The sequence below is a fragment of the Bombus terrestris genome, chromosome 4 (assembly GCF_910591885.1).
Source record: "Bombus terrestris chromosome 4, iyBomTerr1.2, whole genome shotgun sequence".
Taxonomy (NCBI): domain Eukaryota; kingdom Metazoa; phylum Arthropoda; class Insecta; order Hymenoptera; family Apidae; genus Bombus; species Bombus terrestris.
The window spans coordinates 8,385,932-8,405,333 of NC_063272.1; the positions used below are offsets into that span (position 1 = coordinate 8,385,932).

Here is a 19,402-nt window from a genome sequence, read left to right on the forward strand (position 1 = left end):
GAGAATTATAAGATTAATATTGCTAAGAGATTTCTCGGAAAAATCAAACGAATGAAAACGATGATGAAGATTAATTTTAAAAACGGCCATTTAGAAAAGTGCGTAAACCCACTTATAAATAAATAAATTTTTTGATTAGTGTATACAGTAAAATGAACCTGCGCTTGTAGAATATAAAAATAATTAGAATAGAATAGAAGAGAGATGTAAATTAGAACAAAAGTCTGATTAAAATCGCTATGAAGACTATCTATTTTTATTGAATTTAACAGATATCAAAAACCAACAACTCAAGTCTGTATTTTTATCCTGAACCGCAGGCGACGTTCATTTTGCATAGTAAATCCTTCAAGTTAACGTTCGGATGTCCTATCGATCTTATTTCAATCTCCCCCTTTCACTGTTGCTTCTTTTCTCTCGATAAACGTAATTAAGGAAGTAGAGTGCGCCATCTCTGGTATTAAACGCAGGGAAGTTGTAAAGAGCCCGCATTTCCGCCGGAAGAATGTCTTTGAGAATCGAGGCCTTTGATTTCGTTAGACGTGACACGCGATACGGGATAGTATTATTTCCTATTTAAAAATAGTCGAATAAAATCTTGTTTTTTTTTTTACTGTCTAATCGCCTTTTTTTCTTTTCTTTATAATTTTTCAAGGACTGGGTGGTTTGGGGCCCGAGTACCTTCTGCACGCCGCAGGACCAGCGAGCACCCTCGCTTCTTCAGAATTTCCTTTCTCCATCGACGGTAAGTTGTGAATCTTATGTTAATAAAACATCGCGAATATAGTAGTAGGTCAAAGCTGCCTTTAAAAGTTATGAAAGATCGGAACACGGTATCCGATTAACGAAATTAATCCAACGCGACAAAATCAATAAGATCATTGATACCCGACACCGCTTTTTAGTCTCCGATGATCGAAAATTTCTCTCGACGTGTCAAGCTTAAATGTTCGATCGCTTTTGTATAAGATTTTGTAAATTTATTATGCCAATCTGGCATAATTTGGTTTCAAAATGATCCTTTACCGTCGATGATACCAGATATTAATGACAATCGCTAGAAAAGAAAATACTGCAATAGAATTCCTGATACCTAAGAAATTTTAAATTCTAATAATTCTAAAAAGGAACCAAGAATGATATGGGTTGGCTTTGAACCAGCTTTAAATTAATTTTGAATTAGGTTAGATTTAAATTTGGTATAGGTTTGACAGTGACTAGAATAAAAAAGATACTATAATTAAGAAGCTCATAATAGTTAAATGAAATTTGGAGTTAGTTATGGAACTAACGATAATTACCAAGAATAAAAAATCGTGGAAGAATTCTTAATGTAGCACAAAGGCGAGATAGTTGAAAGAGTGAAAAACCAAGGCCGATTTGAACGGGTTAAAAATCTCGAAGCATGTCGATTCGACGAACGAAACGAGAAACTTTTTCGTCGACTGGTTCGAGGACGACAAGTGAATCTAATGAAAGATCCTGATGCACGGTACGCGGCGGCTAGCCGTAGGTGTAGCAGCACTAGCAGCAGGTAGGAGATCGACCGGTTAAGAGGCCGAGAGGCTAAAAGACGACTGAAAGGGTAAACGGGGCCTCGTTAGTCGCCACCGCCGCATAATTGAATCGACTCGGAGCGACACGACCTCATTAACACCTTAGCGCCTACCCTACAGGTTGTCTCACATTTCTTCTTCCTCTGCTTCGTTCTTCCCCTGTTCCTCTTCTCCCTTTTCGTCCTCTGCCGAATTCTTCTTTTACCGAATTCGCCACGCCGTTACGTTCGTGACGAAATTCTTAATTCGATTTATTTGAATATCGAGAAATCGCGACACGAAGCGTAAAGATGTTTATGGAATTCTCCTCGCGTTATGTTGCTTAGTATTTTAGTTTAATTTAAACCTAGGAAATATTGATAAACGCATAGATATTATACTGTCAAATAGCGAAAAGAAACGACGAATGTTTAAGAGTAGAAGTAGTAAACCTTTCAAAATGAGAGATTACAGAGTCCGAACTTTTGGGATTACCGGAACCATGCTGGTGCTTTTTCACGAAATTAATATGAATTATTATTGGAATAGAAATATACTTATTTCTCGTTACTAAGTTTCGTCACAGTATGTCGTGATTAAAACCATTTGCATCGAAGCGCAGATTAAAAAATATCAGTTCTAACATTAATCGAGTTCCATCAAACCAGACTTAAATTATTCGTTAAAAACCATTGCCTTTTTTTCTCACAAATCCAATATAACGATTTCTATCGCGCAAGAGTTACTAATTCATTCTACGACATATTGTACATCCACGATATGTATTTTAACTTACTAAAGTTTTGTACAATTCCTTCGAAGATTTCAATAAAAATCAATGTAAACCTACGTCAAATCGAATAGGTACAAATCGAATATCTACCACTTCATTTTCGTCGCTTTAAATTCTTCTCTTTGATGGTAAAAGTCACTATGATTTGGTGATTTGAAGCGACCTGTAGCGTTGTAGCGTGCGCCGAGCCAGCGTCGGACGAGCCGCGTCGATCGGAGTGGCCGATTGCACCAATTTACATGTCTCAATCCCATGTTAGCCTCGCGAGGGGTGAAGAGGGGCCAGGGGATGGAACGTACGGAACGTGTAGAGTCCAGAGGGTCGTGGGTCACGAGGACGTTCGTCTCGGGACGAGGGGGATCGGCGAGAATCGTTCGCATATTCATTAAAGAGCTCGAAGCTTCTCCAACCCCCTTTTAAGACAGATAAGGCGATCGGTTCGTCCTCTGTCTCTGTGGAAAAAGTGCATCGAAAAATCACGTCGGTGTTAAGGGGATATTCTTGCGTGGGCTTTCGGCCGATTGGCTTATCTTCAATAACGTTACGTGACTTGTAAATTGTAAATGAATATAAAAATTCTTTGTAACGGTTAAATTACGAAGCGAATATTTATGAGTCGTATCTTTCTCCTGATGAACAGAAATGCATAAAAATTGTCAATGAAATTAGGGACAACCATCTAATAAAAAGTACTCGCTTCTTAGATGTTCAAATCGTAGAAACTTAAATGCTTGAAACATAATGACAGGAAAGAATCAGTCTTCATTTCTTCTTCTTTCTTTTGCGTGCATCTGCCAGGAAAAATATATTTCAAAATCTTTGTTCACGTTATTTGTAAACGCGACGATTGAAATTGGTGTCAATAATCTATGAAGCTAATTGCCCTCATAGGAGCTTCTAAACACCTCGTAGCTCCCAGGAGAACTATTTTAATTGTTCTTAAATTAATTGAACCTTAACCGCTATTTTACCTTGATATACGCGCGAGTCTAGTGCAAGGAATCAACCTATGCGTTAGAAGAACTCAATTATGAATGAATAATGAAAAATATATAATAAAATTTGATAGATCAGATGCTACACTGAGTCTTTTAGAGAGCAATCGCAGTTGACATCGCCTCAGGCACAAATTATAAAAACTGCACAAGTGGCCAGTAGCTAAATCGTGCAAAAACGAAATTCGCCGTCGTGGTGGACTGAGAACAAGTTGAAAAGAAGGACAAGGCACAGGTAACCGAGAAAAGGAGGCCGAACGACCTCGATAAAGCCACGAGACCATCGAGGAACCTTAAACGTTTCAGCTCATGCGGAAAAACCGCACGACATTCCATCTTCTTCTCTTCCATTTTCCCTCCTTCTTCCTCACCCTTTTCATTCGTTCGGTTCGCTCGTTGACCATCGTAAATTTGATCAGTGCTCGAATTAATAATCGGGTGAGGGGATAAAAGAGCGCGTTCGCGAGAGGCGAGGAGCTCCAACCGCGAGTAATTCTATACCCGTTGTGCGCGAACGAGCGATCAACCGAGTGGAAACCGAGGAGAAAGAGCTGCTTCGAGCCTCCTCGTGGTCGGTCTTGTGTATCGCGTTGCTCGTGCGAGGCGACACGAGGAGATAGAGAGAAGCTCGAGGAACCGGCGGAGGCAGTCGGAGCGCAGGAGAGTAGAAGCAAAGAGAAATCGACAAGGGAAACAGAATGCTGCGATTTGGGGGAAAACATTTGGTAAATGAAGAAGCTGCGGGTGAAGGGATATATAACGATGGATGAAGAACAAGGATACACATTGGAGAAATTGTTGGAATTAATCTCGAAGAATCAGAAAAGATGTTGAAGCGATATAGATTTGCCAAGCCTCGAATCAAAGAAAAAATGCGCGACGAATAAAGAAGAAACTAATAGAGGAGCATAGAAAGAACGAAAGAAAAGAGTTTATCGAAAGAGTATAAAGTCGAGATTTTTAAAGCAGTTTTCGAAAAGTCTATGATATACAATTCAGTAAGAACCATGAAAAAAGAACGCTTAATATGTAAAATAAAAGGAACGTCAGGCTACAAAAATTAAAAGAAATTTGTGGACAAGAGTAAAAATCGAGATTAGAAAGATGTAGACAAAATTTGAAAGAGTGAAAGCGAAGAGGGTCTCGAATTATAAAAGAGGACAAGAATACAAAAAAAAAGAAAACTGGACCTCGAATGAAAATGATAAGATGCAGAATTAGCGATTGAAGAAGAGTGGCGGCACGGCGTATTGAAAAGAGAAGAAGAAGAAGCAAAGAAGAAGCCAGGCGAGGAAGCGAAGAACCGCCACCATATAACCAACGATGCTCCATACAAGCGAGCCGCCACCACGAGCTTAAGAAAGTGGTTTGTATATTACGTCGTTGGCCTGCGGTCGCAGGCAAATCGCCGCTAAAACGTTCTGGCCGCAGAATCCGCCTTCCTGCTCGCTCTTCTCGTTCTCCTTTTCCATCGTTCCTCGACTTCTCCTTCACCTTCTCTGGCCAGTTGTGGATATCTACCTGGTTACGAGCGCGCGCACCGAAAGGCAAGACTTTTAAAATCCACGCCACGGAATATTCCTCCGGTAGTACGAGCCGCAAGAATTCGTAGCGCTTAATTGAACTGGTTCTGCGGCAACGTCTCGCTGAGTTTGCATGGAAATTCGCGCAGCCTTCTCCTTGAATCCGCGTTACAAATCGATTCCTCGATACCTTCCCGCGTCGATATTTCAACATCGCATTTTTACTCGAGATATTTACGTTGTCAGGAAAGCGAGACGTTCTAGAGAACAACGTCGAGACTCGGAGACTTTAATGCTCGGTCAGGCGACGAACATTGATATCTTGCCACGATTTTCGCGTGGAATTTCGCTGGCTTTGCCGTTTGACCATAGGTGTCCCATAAAATAAAGAATTTCTCGTATTAACTTGCATGTTGTACTTCGTGCCATTTAATCGCATTTGTCGTCAAATTTGAATCGACTTTCTGTAGACAAACGTATTGTTTTACATTATGTAAGCAGATACATTTTACTCTTTTGGAATATCTGAAGAAATTCTTTTATCTGACCATTCCTGCAGTCGAATGTATGAAATCTCTTTCTCTAAATATAAAGATTCTTTTCGGAGAAATTCAAAACTGAAACTTCGCTTGGGTCATCAACGCGTGATTTACATATTTTTGGGAGAAAGCACAGTCGATCAATTTCGATCATAATGTATATCTTTTACAGAATGGTCATGATACTGAAATGTAATCCAATGTAATAAATCCAAACTACTTTAAATCACCTATACTAAAAAATGCTGGTTAAAGATTAAATGAAAGTTTCGGTATAAAAGACACACAGTCCAGATCAGTTAAAGATTACGCTTAATTCTCCACTTGAAAAGCAGACAATCAACATGAAAAACGTGGCATTTTCAGTGTCAGCTTCGTCGAGGTTAGGAAGCCCAAGGGCGTCCGCGATCAGAGCGAGCCGGAAGCGGGCGTTGAGCAGTTCCCCGTACTCGGATCGTTTCGACATCGACAGCATGATCCGATTCAGCCCGAACAGCTTGGCCTCCATCGTGAACGGATCTCGGAGCAGCAGCGCAAGCGGCAGCTACGGTCATCTTTCCGCTGGTAAGCGATCATTTATCTAGTATCATTATTACCATACATGTCAAACTTATTGAATTATTCCTCAAGCAAGATTTACCACGTAATTAATTACACGTTGTCTTCACTCCAGTAAGGGAATCGCTCCCCTTTCAAACACTCTTACAAGTATTCGCTACACAGGGTGTCCCTTGATATCGGGGAACCATATCGGCACGTGAAAACAATATAAAATGGCTCGTATAAACACACGCTTATCTTCGAGTTGTAGCGAATTTTTTCTTTAACAAATTCAATCTGTATACTTTTACGAGATCTGTTCAAAATAACCTGCGTGTATACGAACACAATACTAAAGTCGTTTTATCGTTGACTGGGTGTATGGATTAGACAGGATTGGGCAGAATTAGAATACGAGGTTCAACGTCGAATAACGAGATCTGTTTAGCTCAATTAGTTTAATTTCTTCTATTTTTCGATGGAAATGTTCCGACGTAAAACTCGTCACAACTCGAAGACAAGGTCTAACAGGGCGTATGTTAGCGCGAATCTTTTTTATTGTTACCATGCGCAAAATCCATCGCTGAAGCGGTTCCCCGATGCTGCGGGGACACCCTGTATGCATATTTATACATATACCAACTCTAAAGACGTCCGATGTGAACGACTCAAATTGCGCGGCAATTTTTGAATAATTTTTGAATAATTGGTCGGGCAGGTACAGGCCGATTATTCATTTCTCGGTTGTAAATTTTGGCGTGTCGTGGACTCGCGTGAAACACCTGTGCCTAATTATTCTCTTCTCCTGGATGGATGTTGCGAAAGAGGGGATAACTGTTATGGCCGATTTACATGGCGGGATAAATAAGCGGCTGATTCGCGAGAGGCGGGGAAAGTCGCAATTAAGAGATCACCCGCGCCGGACACGAACCCGAAAACGTAAGTCACCGAGTGTTTATCCGATGTATTTCCACTGTTGGTCCACGTTGATTGATCGCTCGTAATTGCCGACGCGCTCGCGCCGCTTCATCGTCCACCGATCGGGCCTCGACGCGGCCATAAACGTTTTCGCGAGGCTATACACGACACGTGAATTATACGCATGTAATTACACGTGTAGCCGGGCAGCGCGGTCGTTAATGCGCGACTACCGCGTGACAGCCGTATTTTCCGAGTTATTGCCCACGCCACGGGACGGAACCAAGAAATCGACCGTCGTAAACGAGTCACACTTTTACACACGCTCCACTTGGTTCCTTTATTTGAGTATTTGCCGATTTTAAGCCGCTTGACCGGTGATCAAGGGTGTTTAATTTATGTCAAAGTAAAAGACTTTTCGGTGAGAAATGCTCTTTCGAGATAATTACAGAAAGATTTAAATGATTTATCGCGCGATGGTCGTGATGGAGTCATATCGCAGAATTTGGATATTTTTCACCGCGATCGGCGATTATGCCTATTTAAGTAACGTCAGAGTAAAATATTTCGGTGAACAAGTTTTTCTGATGATCGTATAAACGTTGGTTTATAATTATTCCTTCGGACAAATATCTCATTCGTGCAGGGCAAAGTACAGTAGTAAAAATCCACTTAACTGTTTTCTTTGGAAATGATCCATATGTCGATTTATTTTTTTTTTTTTTTTTTATTGAATTGAATAGAACGGTAGACTAATCGTTCAAATCCTAGAGACGAAACCCTATTCATCGAGATGGTTGCAGTCGTACAGTATCTAACAATGTTTGCTTGAAATATTTCTTAACAACATATACTTTCTTCGGCAAAAGATAAATGCGTTGGATAATATAAATTAATCTGAACATATCCATCGATTGAATCTGAGATTATTTTTTTTTTTTCTTGAAATGTTTCGAAATTACACCTTATTAATAAACCACGAAAGAGCCTGCAAAGAACATTTCTCAAGATTCAATTTCAGAATTCCCAACAGTTGATCCAATCTCGAAACAGATCATGAATGTACTTCATCTATACCCTTGCTTTAATCGAGTAACGATTCTCACGGAATCGGTTGAATATTACAGAGGCAGCATAATCCGGGCGTATATCATTTGCTGATCGCGTGGAAGCGATTCAACATTCGTCGTAAAACATTGGATCGTCGGTTTCTCAGGAAAACCGGGTCTCTGGCCGTCCCGAATTACCATAATTACCGGACCTATACGAAACGAATAAAGTCATTGGTGGTAGCGTTAACGTGGAAGGTCTCGTCCTCGTAAGGATCAGGTCCTGACGTTTAAGGGCGTGCGGAAGGGAGGCGGCAAGGGGGATAAAGGGGCATCGAATTAAAGTGGCGGTGCGCATGAAGCCATTATAAGGCCGGTTGCAACCGCGGCGCGTCCCACAAATCGGACCCCGGACCTCCTTGCTCGCGAGTTAAGAGCAGCCGGTAATTTGCGATTAAATGAAGTAATTAACGGATTAAAATTCAAGTGACGCGCGATCGCCGGTCGTTTGTCAGCCTGGCGTTGTACGATGCTCCGCGGGATGCTGCCCGCTCGTTAATGTCGCCATCGTACGCTACCGATCAGAGATTCCTCCCTTTTTCCTTAGGGACGTTCTTTTGTAAACGTACATTTCTGAGGGGCAGAAATAACGCGCGTACATATACGTATGGAATAGTCGACGAGTAGAAGGAATGAAACAGGGAATTCGAAGCATTATCGTTTACTCGGAATTTTTTCGCGGAGTCGATGAGACGGGAGAGCCGTGTTTAAGTCATTATAGGTCTCGCGATGTCCATTTGGGAATTGTAAAAGGGAGTTTGTAATATGTTTCGTGATACTGATTACGATGTCCAAAAGATGGCGGCTTTTTTTAGATAAAAATATGTGTATTGTATTTGATATTTTAAAGTGTATGTATTTTTTTGTCTGAATTTACGAAGAATTAATTGCCATTCATAGAATTGTACGTGTAATGATTTTAGGCTGCCAGTAGTTCTTTCTTTCATGGTATAATATATATATATATATATATATATATATGTAATATTGTAACATGAGAGCTTACACAATTGGTTTAATACTTTTTTATTTTACCAAGTTTGAAAAGAATTAGTAGAATGAGAAGATAAATCATAGATTCTTGGAATAACATGTCGAATAAAAATTCTTCAATCGTAAAAAGTACAGCGTATGATTTCATATCAAAGTTCACCTGAAAACATTAAATTTCTTTCATTTGAACACCAGGTTCTGAGATGCTGGTCTAAAATGAGAATCGGATTCTGATAAAAAGACGAAAAAGCTATAACATAATTAAAGGACTGGAATAAAGGTATAAACGATTAATAAATAGCCACCTGCTTGTATCTAAAGTAGCAATACCTGAATCACAATGCAGCCGACCGTAAATTCGAGATTTCCCAGCGCTAGTTTTCATCTAAGAGACAGAGTGTTTTATGAAATTTTTCATAGGTGATGGTCGGCGTCGCACACAGAGGATATCGCCGGTGATTAAGCGATTATCGTTCGGTATACGACTAGACAACCGGTTACCACGACGATGTACAGTCGATTCCACGAAATTATAGTGTTCTTAAATAAAGCATCGTAGGCGTGCGCCCCGTGCGTTCCTTCGGTTTTATGTTCATTGGAATCGCGACGAACGATCAATGCACCGAGAGAAATACAACCCGACAAACATTTTACAGTCTCACGCGTAAAACGCAACTATTCTTACGTGCTTCTTCACCCTAAGAATGAGACATAAACTCCGCTTGCAATATGGCAAGTGATTTTCTTCTTGTCTTTTGCAATCTTGCAATTTTGCTTATTGATTGAAACTTAGAAAATATCTACAGCCATTACTTGTTTATATTTTCTGCAGGTTGGTATTAAAAATTCCTGGAAACATAATAAATGTATCTCTTTCTACGGATCACCTAATCTTCATCTATTTTATAATTAACTTTCTCACGCTTGATGTTGCGTGTATATAACATTATATTTCAATAAGTTAGTAATTAACTAAATGATAGATGTATCTGTTTTCAGCAAACCGATCTTGAATTTCATATCATTGTGCTAGTCATCGATATGAATAATTCATAAGGGAGAATTTTTTCTCATAATCGAAAAAACTGACATTAATTTCTCGTAGAACATTAAGAATAAGATAGGGCGAAGAAAAGAACTTGGGAATAAAAAACAATTATTCCATGAATCACTATAACCTGCATAGATTAAAGATCACATGGAAAGCGATCAAATTCGTGAGTTATTGGAATTGATTAAAAGATCAAATATAATCAATGACGTTGGTAACGTAATAACAACCCTTTCCTTTCTCCTTTTTGTTTCTTTTCTTCCGCTCTAATAATCATGTTGTTGACGTAATGTTAATCTTCCGATAAAAAAAAAGTCAGAAAATTGAGAAGAAATTCTTGGAAAGATAATAATCAATTGACGCAGCTGTTTGCGTTACCAATTCCACGTACTTTATGGCAGGAACCAGTGATTAATTTAGGATGCAGAGAAATATTTTAAATCCCGTTTCTGCCCATCTTCGCCGGTCATTACAAGCTTCGGAAACGTCGCGTAATTACTAAATGATACACCAAACTCGAGTTTTGTCGGTAAACTGCTTCGTTTCACGAGAAATGGCCACCGATCAGCGTTTCTGGAAACTATCTCGAAAAATCTTATTCGATTAACGTCGTCGATTAAAAAACATGGCGAATATTCGTCGTTATTTTAAAACGAGTCATCGTAAAATCGTTAGGCGTCCGTGTTAAGGCAACGTGCTCGCTTTTATGAAGCACACCGCCTAGAATCGTAGACACGCATGGGCGTGACCGGTCGCCTAAGCGCTTTGGCGCGCGTCCGCGATGGCACCGTCGATGGTGCTCCGTGACATCGACGATTGACTGCTAATCGGTGACGTGATTCTGTGCAGAAAGACTTAAAAGGTGATTCTAACCGTGTTGCAATAGATTCGAGACAATTTCAAGCGGTTTCTGTACGTTTACGTAAGCTTCCTAGCCTGATATTATAACAAAATCGGTGAGTAACGTCGTAATAAACGAGATTATTCACGCGAATAGCGCGAAGACGTGCGAATCATTGATCAAATATTTACGAATTTACTAATTGTAATTATTTATAATTAAAAAACTACGCAAGATCATCTGTGAAAGAAGAGTCACGATTCGTTATTCAAAAATCGAGTCAAATTAACAGTTTTAATAAATCAAGGTGAATATCGCAGAATTATACAATATATTAACCAAGTATTCATAAATTTACAAGTAAAGGCATTTTTATCAACGTTAGATTATATCTACGTGGAATCGAAACTACAGATTCATTTCTCGGAAAATGATTACGATTCGTTGCTCAAACACCGAGTTGAAATACTATCGTAATAAATAAGACTATTCGTACGTAAGAAATGTACGTAACAAAGTATAAAGATTATTAGCAACTATTTACAAGCGGAAGATATTTTTAGCCGCAGCTACATTGCATCTAATGTAGGTTCGAAAGAGCGAATTTGTTTTGTGAAAATTGGTCACGATCCATCGTTCAAACATCGAAAGTAGCTCCTGTTTGGTATACGTCGATCATACATAAATGATCGTGAGGTTTAATTTATAGAGCAGCGACAGGGAGCCTGTCAATCGAGACTTCGATTAGGAGGAAGCGTGATCTTGTAAGGCTCGTCACGTAACGCACCGACATCGCCATATCGAACGTTGGTTAATTTAGCCGTGGCAATTTATTGAGCGAACTCGCTGCCAACCGTGCGTATCGCTAATATTTCATCGTGCAACCAGCTACCGATTAAATCGTGTCTCAACCCAATTATGCTATATAAGCAAGCTTAAAATTTGACAACATCGATATCGCTGATCGAAAGACATCTCGGTCGTACCATATACGTATCGGCAAACCAGATGACAGTCAAACTAAGATTGTAGTATGACGGACGTTTGAATTTCTGCGCGGATGAACAATGTAATGCCGTTGTTTGATTGATTTTGCAATGATGTAGCTTTGCAATAATGTGATTTACCGCAGTGAAAATTTATTTATTCGATATACACATATGGGAGTAATTAAAAATCGATACGTGTTTCATAGAATCCAAGAATTTCAAGGAGAGTAGAATTTTGTAACAAGCAACAGCCGATAATTATAATCTAGTTTATAATAATAAAGTTTATAATAATCTCGAAACAAAATTCGAACAATAAAATCTAGCCAATTAAATCTAACTAACCAGCTGATATTTTAATCGAATCTTCTAGAGACCGATTTTCAATTAACCCAATTTTATTTACTTCAACCGACAAAGATTCTCCTGCGGTTGATAAAGCATCCTCAATTAAATAAATTACACAACACGAAAACCATCGATAATCCAAATGATTTAACTCGTTACTCCCAATTAACGAGTGGAATATAATCGAAACTCTGCAACGTACATCTACAATGTATTTCCGTATCAAACTTACACATCCTGGCAGCATGCCTGATCCAACGAGCGCGCTTTCTCGATAATTAATTGCGAGGAAATCCAGTTGGCGGTTGTAGAAAGCCGAAAGCCGATACCGTTACAAACGAAACAGGAAAAGTGTCGGTGTAACAGCGAATTATTCGTACCGTTGGTCGCTGATTTCATCAGGCGATAACGAGCAGCGTCGCTGTCACTACGTTGGTTAAATAGTTAACGCGAATTCAGTGGACGAGGGTGGCGATACACCGGGGATAATCGATAGAGATCGAAATCGGACCGCGTCCATTCTCTTGACAGTCGGGGCACGCCACGCCGGACTTCCGGCACGTAGGCCAAGCTTGCATTTCAATGCTACGAGCCTCTCTTACGAGACCATAAGGTTGTGTGTACCGGTGATCGTGTAGGCTGCGTTATTTCTCATTCTTTCTCTTCTACACGAGGAAAAAGGAACGACACGATACACGTCTCGATAAACGCGTACTTAGGAAAGACATTTATAAAATACCGGATAGATGGTGGGTTGCACCAATCGACTATCGGCGTTCGTTAACCGCGTTTTTACTTTAGAATGAAGCTTGCAGATTGTGCCTGAAGTAATTACGATTAGATGAGCGATAACACGTTGCTGCATTCTTCCAACATCGCTGTACCATTTGGCAAATGCATGTTTAGAATAGAAATGTTTATGCATTTATAGGAAATTCGACTGTCATGTAAGGCATTATAATGGAATAATTTTCTAGTAAAGTTCCGAGATATAGAGAAAGCTTTGGATAACATTTTAATTTGTATTTATAAGATACGGTTACGAGACTCAATTCGATCGAAAATTACTCAGACGGAATCTACATTACACGAGAATGAAGTATGTATTTGATGTACTTTACAACCCCATTATAGCGGCTAAGGGGTAAGCGTGTAAGAATATGCAAAAATATACAAAATTTCTAAAGAGGAGTGTTCGTTAAAATATTTAAAGGGCGAAACAAATTTATACTTAGATTTCATCCCTTTAGTCGTATTCATAAGCATATAAAAGTGCACATGCTCGTGCCATTTTTCTATTAGACACTTGTTTTTAAACGTCACTCTGCTATCTTTCAACGATTTTTTTCAATAGAATTGTTCACTGTTATTTATTAATTTTTCTTATCATTTTTTGTTACAGCAATGAGCCCAGCTTTGGGAATGCACCCAGGAATGGCGCCACACCTGCAGCAACTTCAGGCGCATCTTTTAAGGAGTGCAGCTGCCGCAGCTCTTCTACCCCATGCTCATCCTCTACAACCCCCTGCACCACCTCCACCACCACCTCATCCACACCCCCATGCCCACGGATTATCGCCGCATTCGCAATTATACCCCGGTGTGCCACCTCATTCCACGGCCTCAGCAACCCTCGGACCACATGGAGGAGGATTGCCGCCAAAAACTGAGGTAAGCGTGGACATTTTTCATAATTTCCAATATTAACCAGTTCTTGACTCTTCGCCAATGACATAGATTTTAATTTATGTTAATATTATTTTGCATTTTAAAATAAAACCAGACGTTAAACCACACAATTAGTCCATGGTAGGTACATATACATAGATATTTTGTCCAAGCTTAAAAATTCTATTATTTATACAAACTGTTAGTATTAAATATCTAATAAAAAATATCTCTGGTAATGTAAAATAGTATTCCCGAAGAGGAATTTCAAACAAGCCAATACACTTGATTCTCGAATAAAATAGAACCTTTCAATCGCTCGAATACCTTGAAAGAAATATCGAGCTGGAAATAATGAAGTACCTACCTATACTTGTACCAGTCTATGCCTTATACATGAAACATCGATTCAATGAATATGTAAAAACAATATCTGGTGGATCTTTCGTCATGCTCTCGTCTCACGCAATACACAATTCTAGCAAACATATCACTTAGTACAGCGCTGCATATCGCAGAATTACAGATGCCTGTTCGATTGTTAGTGGCAGTCAGGCATGGACGTATGCTTGATAGCTCGTCATCGATTCATCTGGAATAAGCAATAAGTAATCGTTCCCTCAGCCTTCCATGTTTTTCCTCCTACTAACCAAGTACCGTGCACGCCGTTCACAGTCTCTGGAAGGTTTTCAGAAGACTTCTCAGCTTCATCCTCGTGGCACGCAAGGAGCAAAGGGGGAGAAAGAGAAAAAGATTGGGTTACCCTCGCATGGTCCTCGGGTTACAAGCAATCTCGCGCACATTATTTCGCCAGATTCCACCCCCGTCCACCTGACCATCGTCTTTTATCTTCTTCCTTCTCTTCTTTAGCTTCTTCTCCATTCCTACGTTCTACGTTTGCGTCGTTGTTAAACGCGCTCTCCGTATACCCTCTAGTCCTTACTCTCTTTGTTAAACCTCTCGTTTCTATTCACCAGCGGTTTCTTTAAAGCTCTTCGTTTCTATGTTTCTAGCCGGCTTTCTGTTTCTCCTGTTTGCTCTGATTTATTTACATCCGCGGCGGCGTTTTCATTTTCTCCGCCAGCGACACGACTCGCCGCGTGTCCGCACGCTGTAAAGTTCCCGTGCCTGATTGCATCGACTCGCGTTTCTCGCATCGTTCCATAGTACGCTGTACTCGTGCACGATCTTTCCCACAAGGAAGTGATCGATGGATTTATAGGCACGTCGTAATCGAGAGGTTTGTACGGGGATCTCGGTAGATCGCCTCGATTCCTGCAACGTTAATTCCGGTCGTCGTAACGTCTCTATGCTAATATCAGTTGATACATAGACGGCGGATTTTTCTGCATTTTTATATTTACATAACTAAAGAAATGGAATTTAAAGAAAAATTTGTTTTATCTATCAAGTATAGCAATAGTTAATAATAAATAAACATAGTTATCTATCAAGTATAGTAATCAAGTAGTAATACTCTACTTTTGAACATTTTGTGTATTTTTGCATATTGCAGGCACTGTGAACATTTTTCTGAACTTCAAATTTTACATTTTATAGTTTGTAAATTCTATGTACCACCTAAAACTGAGAATTTTCTATTTTTTATTTTATGTTAGTGTTGCTTTTTATCTTTGTAAATATATATAGCATTCTAGAACTGAAAATTTTCTTCCTACTTTCTAATTTCTTCTCCAATTTTCTTGTCTAACGTTTTTCTTTTTTATAATAGCTTTATAGATTCAAGATTATTAGTTTAATACTCGCTACCACTGCTACTGTTTAACGAGTATTATAAATACGTACGGTTTATGGTATTCGACGATGTTGTAGTGTACGATAAATTTCACGATCAGACAACTTAATTGAAGGAAGTTCCAGTAAACCATTCACGCGTTTCTCGACGCACAATCAAGCAATATGGCGCTATACCGTAGTAAGCGCCTTGAAAGTGTTAATAATCTTTATCTACCTTCTGTATCTTTCCCGGCAACCAGAAGTGCTAAAAGTTTCTTCTTGGGGAACGTTTGCCTAATATCTTCCCAGGCCTTGAAACTACTTTCATCTATTCGTTACTCTTCCATTAACCTAAGTCGTGAAAGCTTCCAGAATTTGATAACCGTTGCTAGAATCGAATAAAAAATAAAAATCGCCTGCCTCTCAGCTTTATATTTTATCAGAGATGGAAATGTTAAACTAACGTTTCCATTATTTGCAAAATTACGAAATATTGTCATACATTCGTTTAATTTTTTCCAACATTTACAAATTCATATTCGATTACAAAAACAGTTTTGCTTCCTATAATTGTTGGAAGCTTCATTTATAGGTAAAATTTTCAGAGAATTTTATAAATGACACTCTCATAATTCATAATTCCTTTATTTATATCTTATAGTTGTAAAATATTTATTTATTAATTTGATTATAGCATATTCTTGTTTCTGAATACTGAGAAGATTAAAACCAACAATTAACCAAAATTAAATTCTAATCGCCAGCAGTTCTACTCAAAACATAATCGCACTGCGATATCGTCAAACATTACCTTACCACCTTTCTCCAACGTTCCGAGTTAGCTATCATCGAACGTCTAAAAAATTTTCAAAATTCCTCCATAGCTGATCAAACTGCTCAGACTGCTGTATTCAATCGTTGTTCAATCCTCAAACCCTTGGAACTAGCATCTCCATTTCAGTTGCAATTTATCGCAAGGTAGAAACGAGAATGTGGGCGGAGTTATGTCGAACTACGTCTGTATCATAACACAGAAGCAGGCAACCATCGGTTTACGAGGGCAAGGAACGATCGATCGGCTGAGTGCAGGGCTATACGGTACGCGATAATTGCGAGATCGCGTGCAGATCGTGTGTCACGAGGCGAGCTTCCTTCTGTGGTACCCCGAACGCCGCTGTTTGTTTCAGAAAATCGCTGGCCTAGTGTCAAAGATCGCCGATACGAACCTTCTGAATTCCTGCGGCGATCGAATTAGCAACTATCCGTTCTTCAATATCCTCCATACTTGCTACCAACTTTAAATCACCTGGAATGATAATCGCTTCACACTCGATGTAAATTGGAGTTCAATACGCGGCGCGTTATTAATCTTTTTTTAGCTGCGTGACGTAAGAAATTACAGTGAACGTTCCGTGCGATCTGTTATTTCCATTAATGTCGATGTGACGTCCAGTTGAAGTCCAGGAACGTGTATTTAACGTCGGATAAAATCGAGGGAAATTTAATTAGTCTGGGTTAACAAGGAATTATAGCAATTTTTTAAAATGTATATGAGGTGGTATCAAACGTGTTGGTTCGGTTAATAAAGAAACTCGTGATATAATTGTAATAGTCAGTTATATTAAAATCACTCTAGGTACAAGTACAGAGTTAGTATATTACGTCGTAATCGTCGCACGCTCAATGCTATTCGTTTGCTAGACTTGCTAGATTCGCTACAATGATTGTGCTAGAGAGAGTATGTTCGTTTACTTATATTGGTTGGGGAGTACCGGAAAGTTTGAATTCGATTTCGATTGACGATTAGGGATATTGTTTTGTCCGGAGCTCATTTACCTTTAAATCTCGTACATCAAAACGGCGTTGATACTCCGAGGCAAAACAACAACATGAGTCACTCGCCATTCGAATCGTCCTATTATCCATGTGCTGCTATAGATACGTAATTCAGAGGGATTGGTAATCGAAGAGATTGACGATCGGTTTACAGAGCACGGAGTCCTGCAGAAAAGCGTCAGAATCGTCGACCAGGTCGGTGACGGCCGAGGCGGACACGTCTTCGAGGAGAGCTTCTACGAAGGTAAAAAGGGAGCCTGCGACGACGACGACGAACGCTGCCACGACCACAGCACCACCTACCCATCCTCAAGGACTTAGCCCTAGCGAAGATCTTCGAGATGAGCCTGGAGATTTTATCGAAACGAACTGTCACTGGAGAGACTGTGGTCTTGAGTTTCCTACTCAGGTGAGAATTTTAATAACGCTTTTTGAATTGTAAAATTTAATTGGCTTCTTAATATATACAAGTTTCTAAATTTTTACGTAATTTTGATTTTATTCCTATCGTTATTTTAATCCAATGAGATTGTAAGCTTGTAACATAAATTCGTCTTGCTTTTATATTTATTACATAAACGAAAAGAGGAGACGCAATATATATAGGTACAATTTAATGTTATATAATAGTGTGTTAGTGTGTCCTAGTGTTAATTTACTTAGTAGAAGAATCAATCTAAAAGTTAATTTAATAGTTCTATATTTTGGTTCTTAAAATTAATACTTTACATTTTTATCACTTACAGGATGATCTTGTGAAGCACATCAACAATGACCATATACATGCGAACAAGAAGAGCTTCGTTTGTGGTTGGGAGGAGTGCTCGAGGGAGGAAAAGCCATTTAAGGCTCAATACATGTTGGTGGTGCACATGAGAAGGCACACCGGTGAAAAACCTCATAAGTGTACTGTGAGTACATGAAACTTTGAATGAAGATTCGCAACGTACTAGTTAAATATTTATATTTATGCTATAATTTGTGTAATTACAGTTCGAGGGATGTTTCAAAGCATATTCGCGTCTGGAGAACTTGAAAACGCATCTGAGGTCCCATACCGGAGAAAAACCATATACTTGTGAATATCCTGGTTGCAGCAAGGCATTTAGTAATGCTAGCGATCGCGCGAAACACCAAAACAGGACTCATTCCAACGAGGTAATTATTAAATATAAAATCAACCCTTTCTTAATTGGCGGGATACTTAATTATAGAAGTTAAGATTAAATACTCCAAAATTAAGCAATCTCTAATTTAAATTAGTTTAACTAAATATACCAATTAAGACTTAAGTCCAAAATTTAAAAGCATGATCTTTGTACTCATACCATAATCTTTAACACCGTAATTTCCAGAAACCATACGTTTGCAAGGCGCCAGGTTGCACGAAAAGGTACACCGATCCATCATCTCTGAGAAAACACGTGAAAACTGTGCACGGCGCAGAATTCTACGCTAATAAGAAGCACAAAGGAGGCGGTGGAGATGGCGGAGGCAGTGACGAAGCTGGTGCAGGTGGCCATAGTCCTAGCAGAAGCGAAGATCTCCATCCGAAGACACCTAGTTTGTCAAGTCCAAGTGTGAAATCTGAAAGTGAAGCGAATAGTCCACCTAGTATGATGCAGCAACAAGGTAGCCCATTAGTTGGTGGTTGCAATGACGAAGTTGCTGGTGTCAGTGCATTGACTGGTGACGGCGTTGCCTTGGCTGAGGAACCTTGGAACGAGGAACCCGATGACTTGGACATCGCTGATCTGCCAGTTGCTCTACGTGCCATGGTGAGTTGTATACTTTTATGAGCTTAGCAATATTCTTGATAATATAAGACGGCTGTATAATTATAAATCATACATGAGAAATATTTGATTATCATAATAGACAGAGATGCGAAATATGTAGAAGACGATTTCAGTAACAACCATAAGCTACATGTTCGTTCTACGTTTGCAATAACAAATCTAAATTACTCAATCTAAAATGATCAATT

At 39.3% G+C, this 19,402-nt stretch overlaps 1 protein-coding gene across 2 annotated transcripts in view; it reads left to right on the forward strand.

Annotated features, from left to right (window-relative positions):
* The window catches only part of LOC100649327 (transcriptional activator cubitus interruptus), a 146,187-nt gene that overhangs the window by 122,750 nt on the left and 4,035 nt on the right, over positions 1–19,402 (forward strand). For both annotated transcript variants that reach the window (XM_048405573.1, XM_048405574.1), the window contains exons 3-9: positions 656–745; positions 5,752–5,949; positions 13,577–13,845; positions 17,570–17,824; positions 18,162–18,326; positions 18,409–18,573; positions 18,771–19,193. In XM_048405573.1, the coding sequence (XP_048261530.1) occupies positions 656–745; positions 5,752–5,949; positions 13,577–13,845; positions 17,570–17,824; positions 18,162–18,326; positions 18,409–18,573; positions 18,771–19,193 (1,565 nt within the window). The remainder of the gene's footprint in view (positions 1–655; positions 746–5,751; positions 5,950–13,576; positions 13,846–17,569; positions 17,825–18,161; positions 18,327–18,408; positions 18,574–18,770; positions 19,194–19,402) is intronic.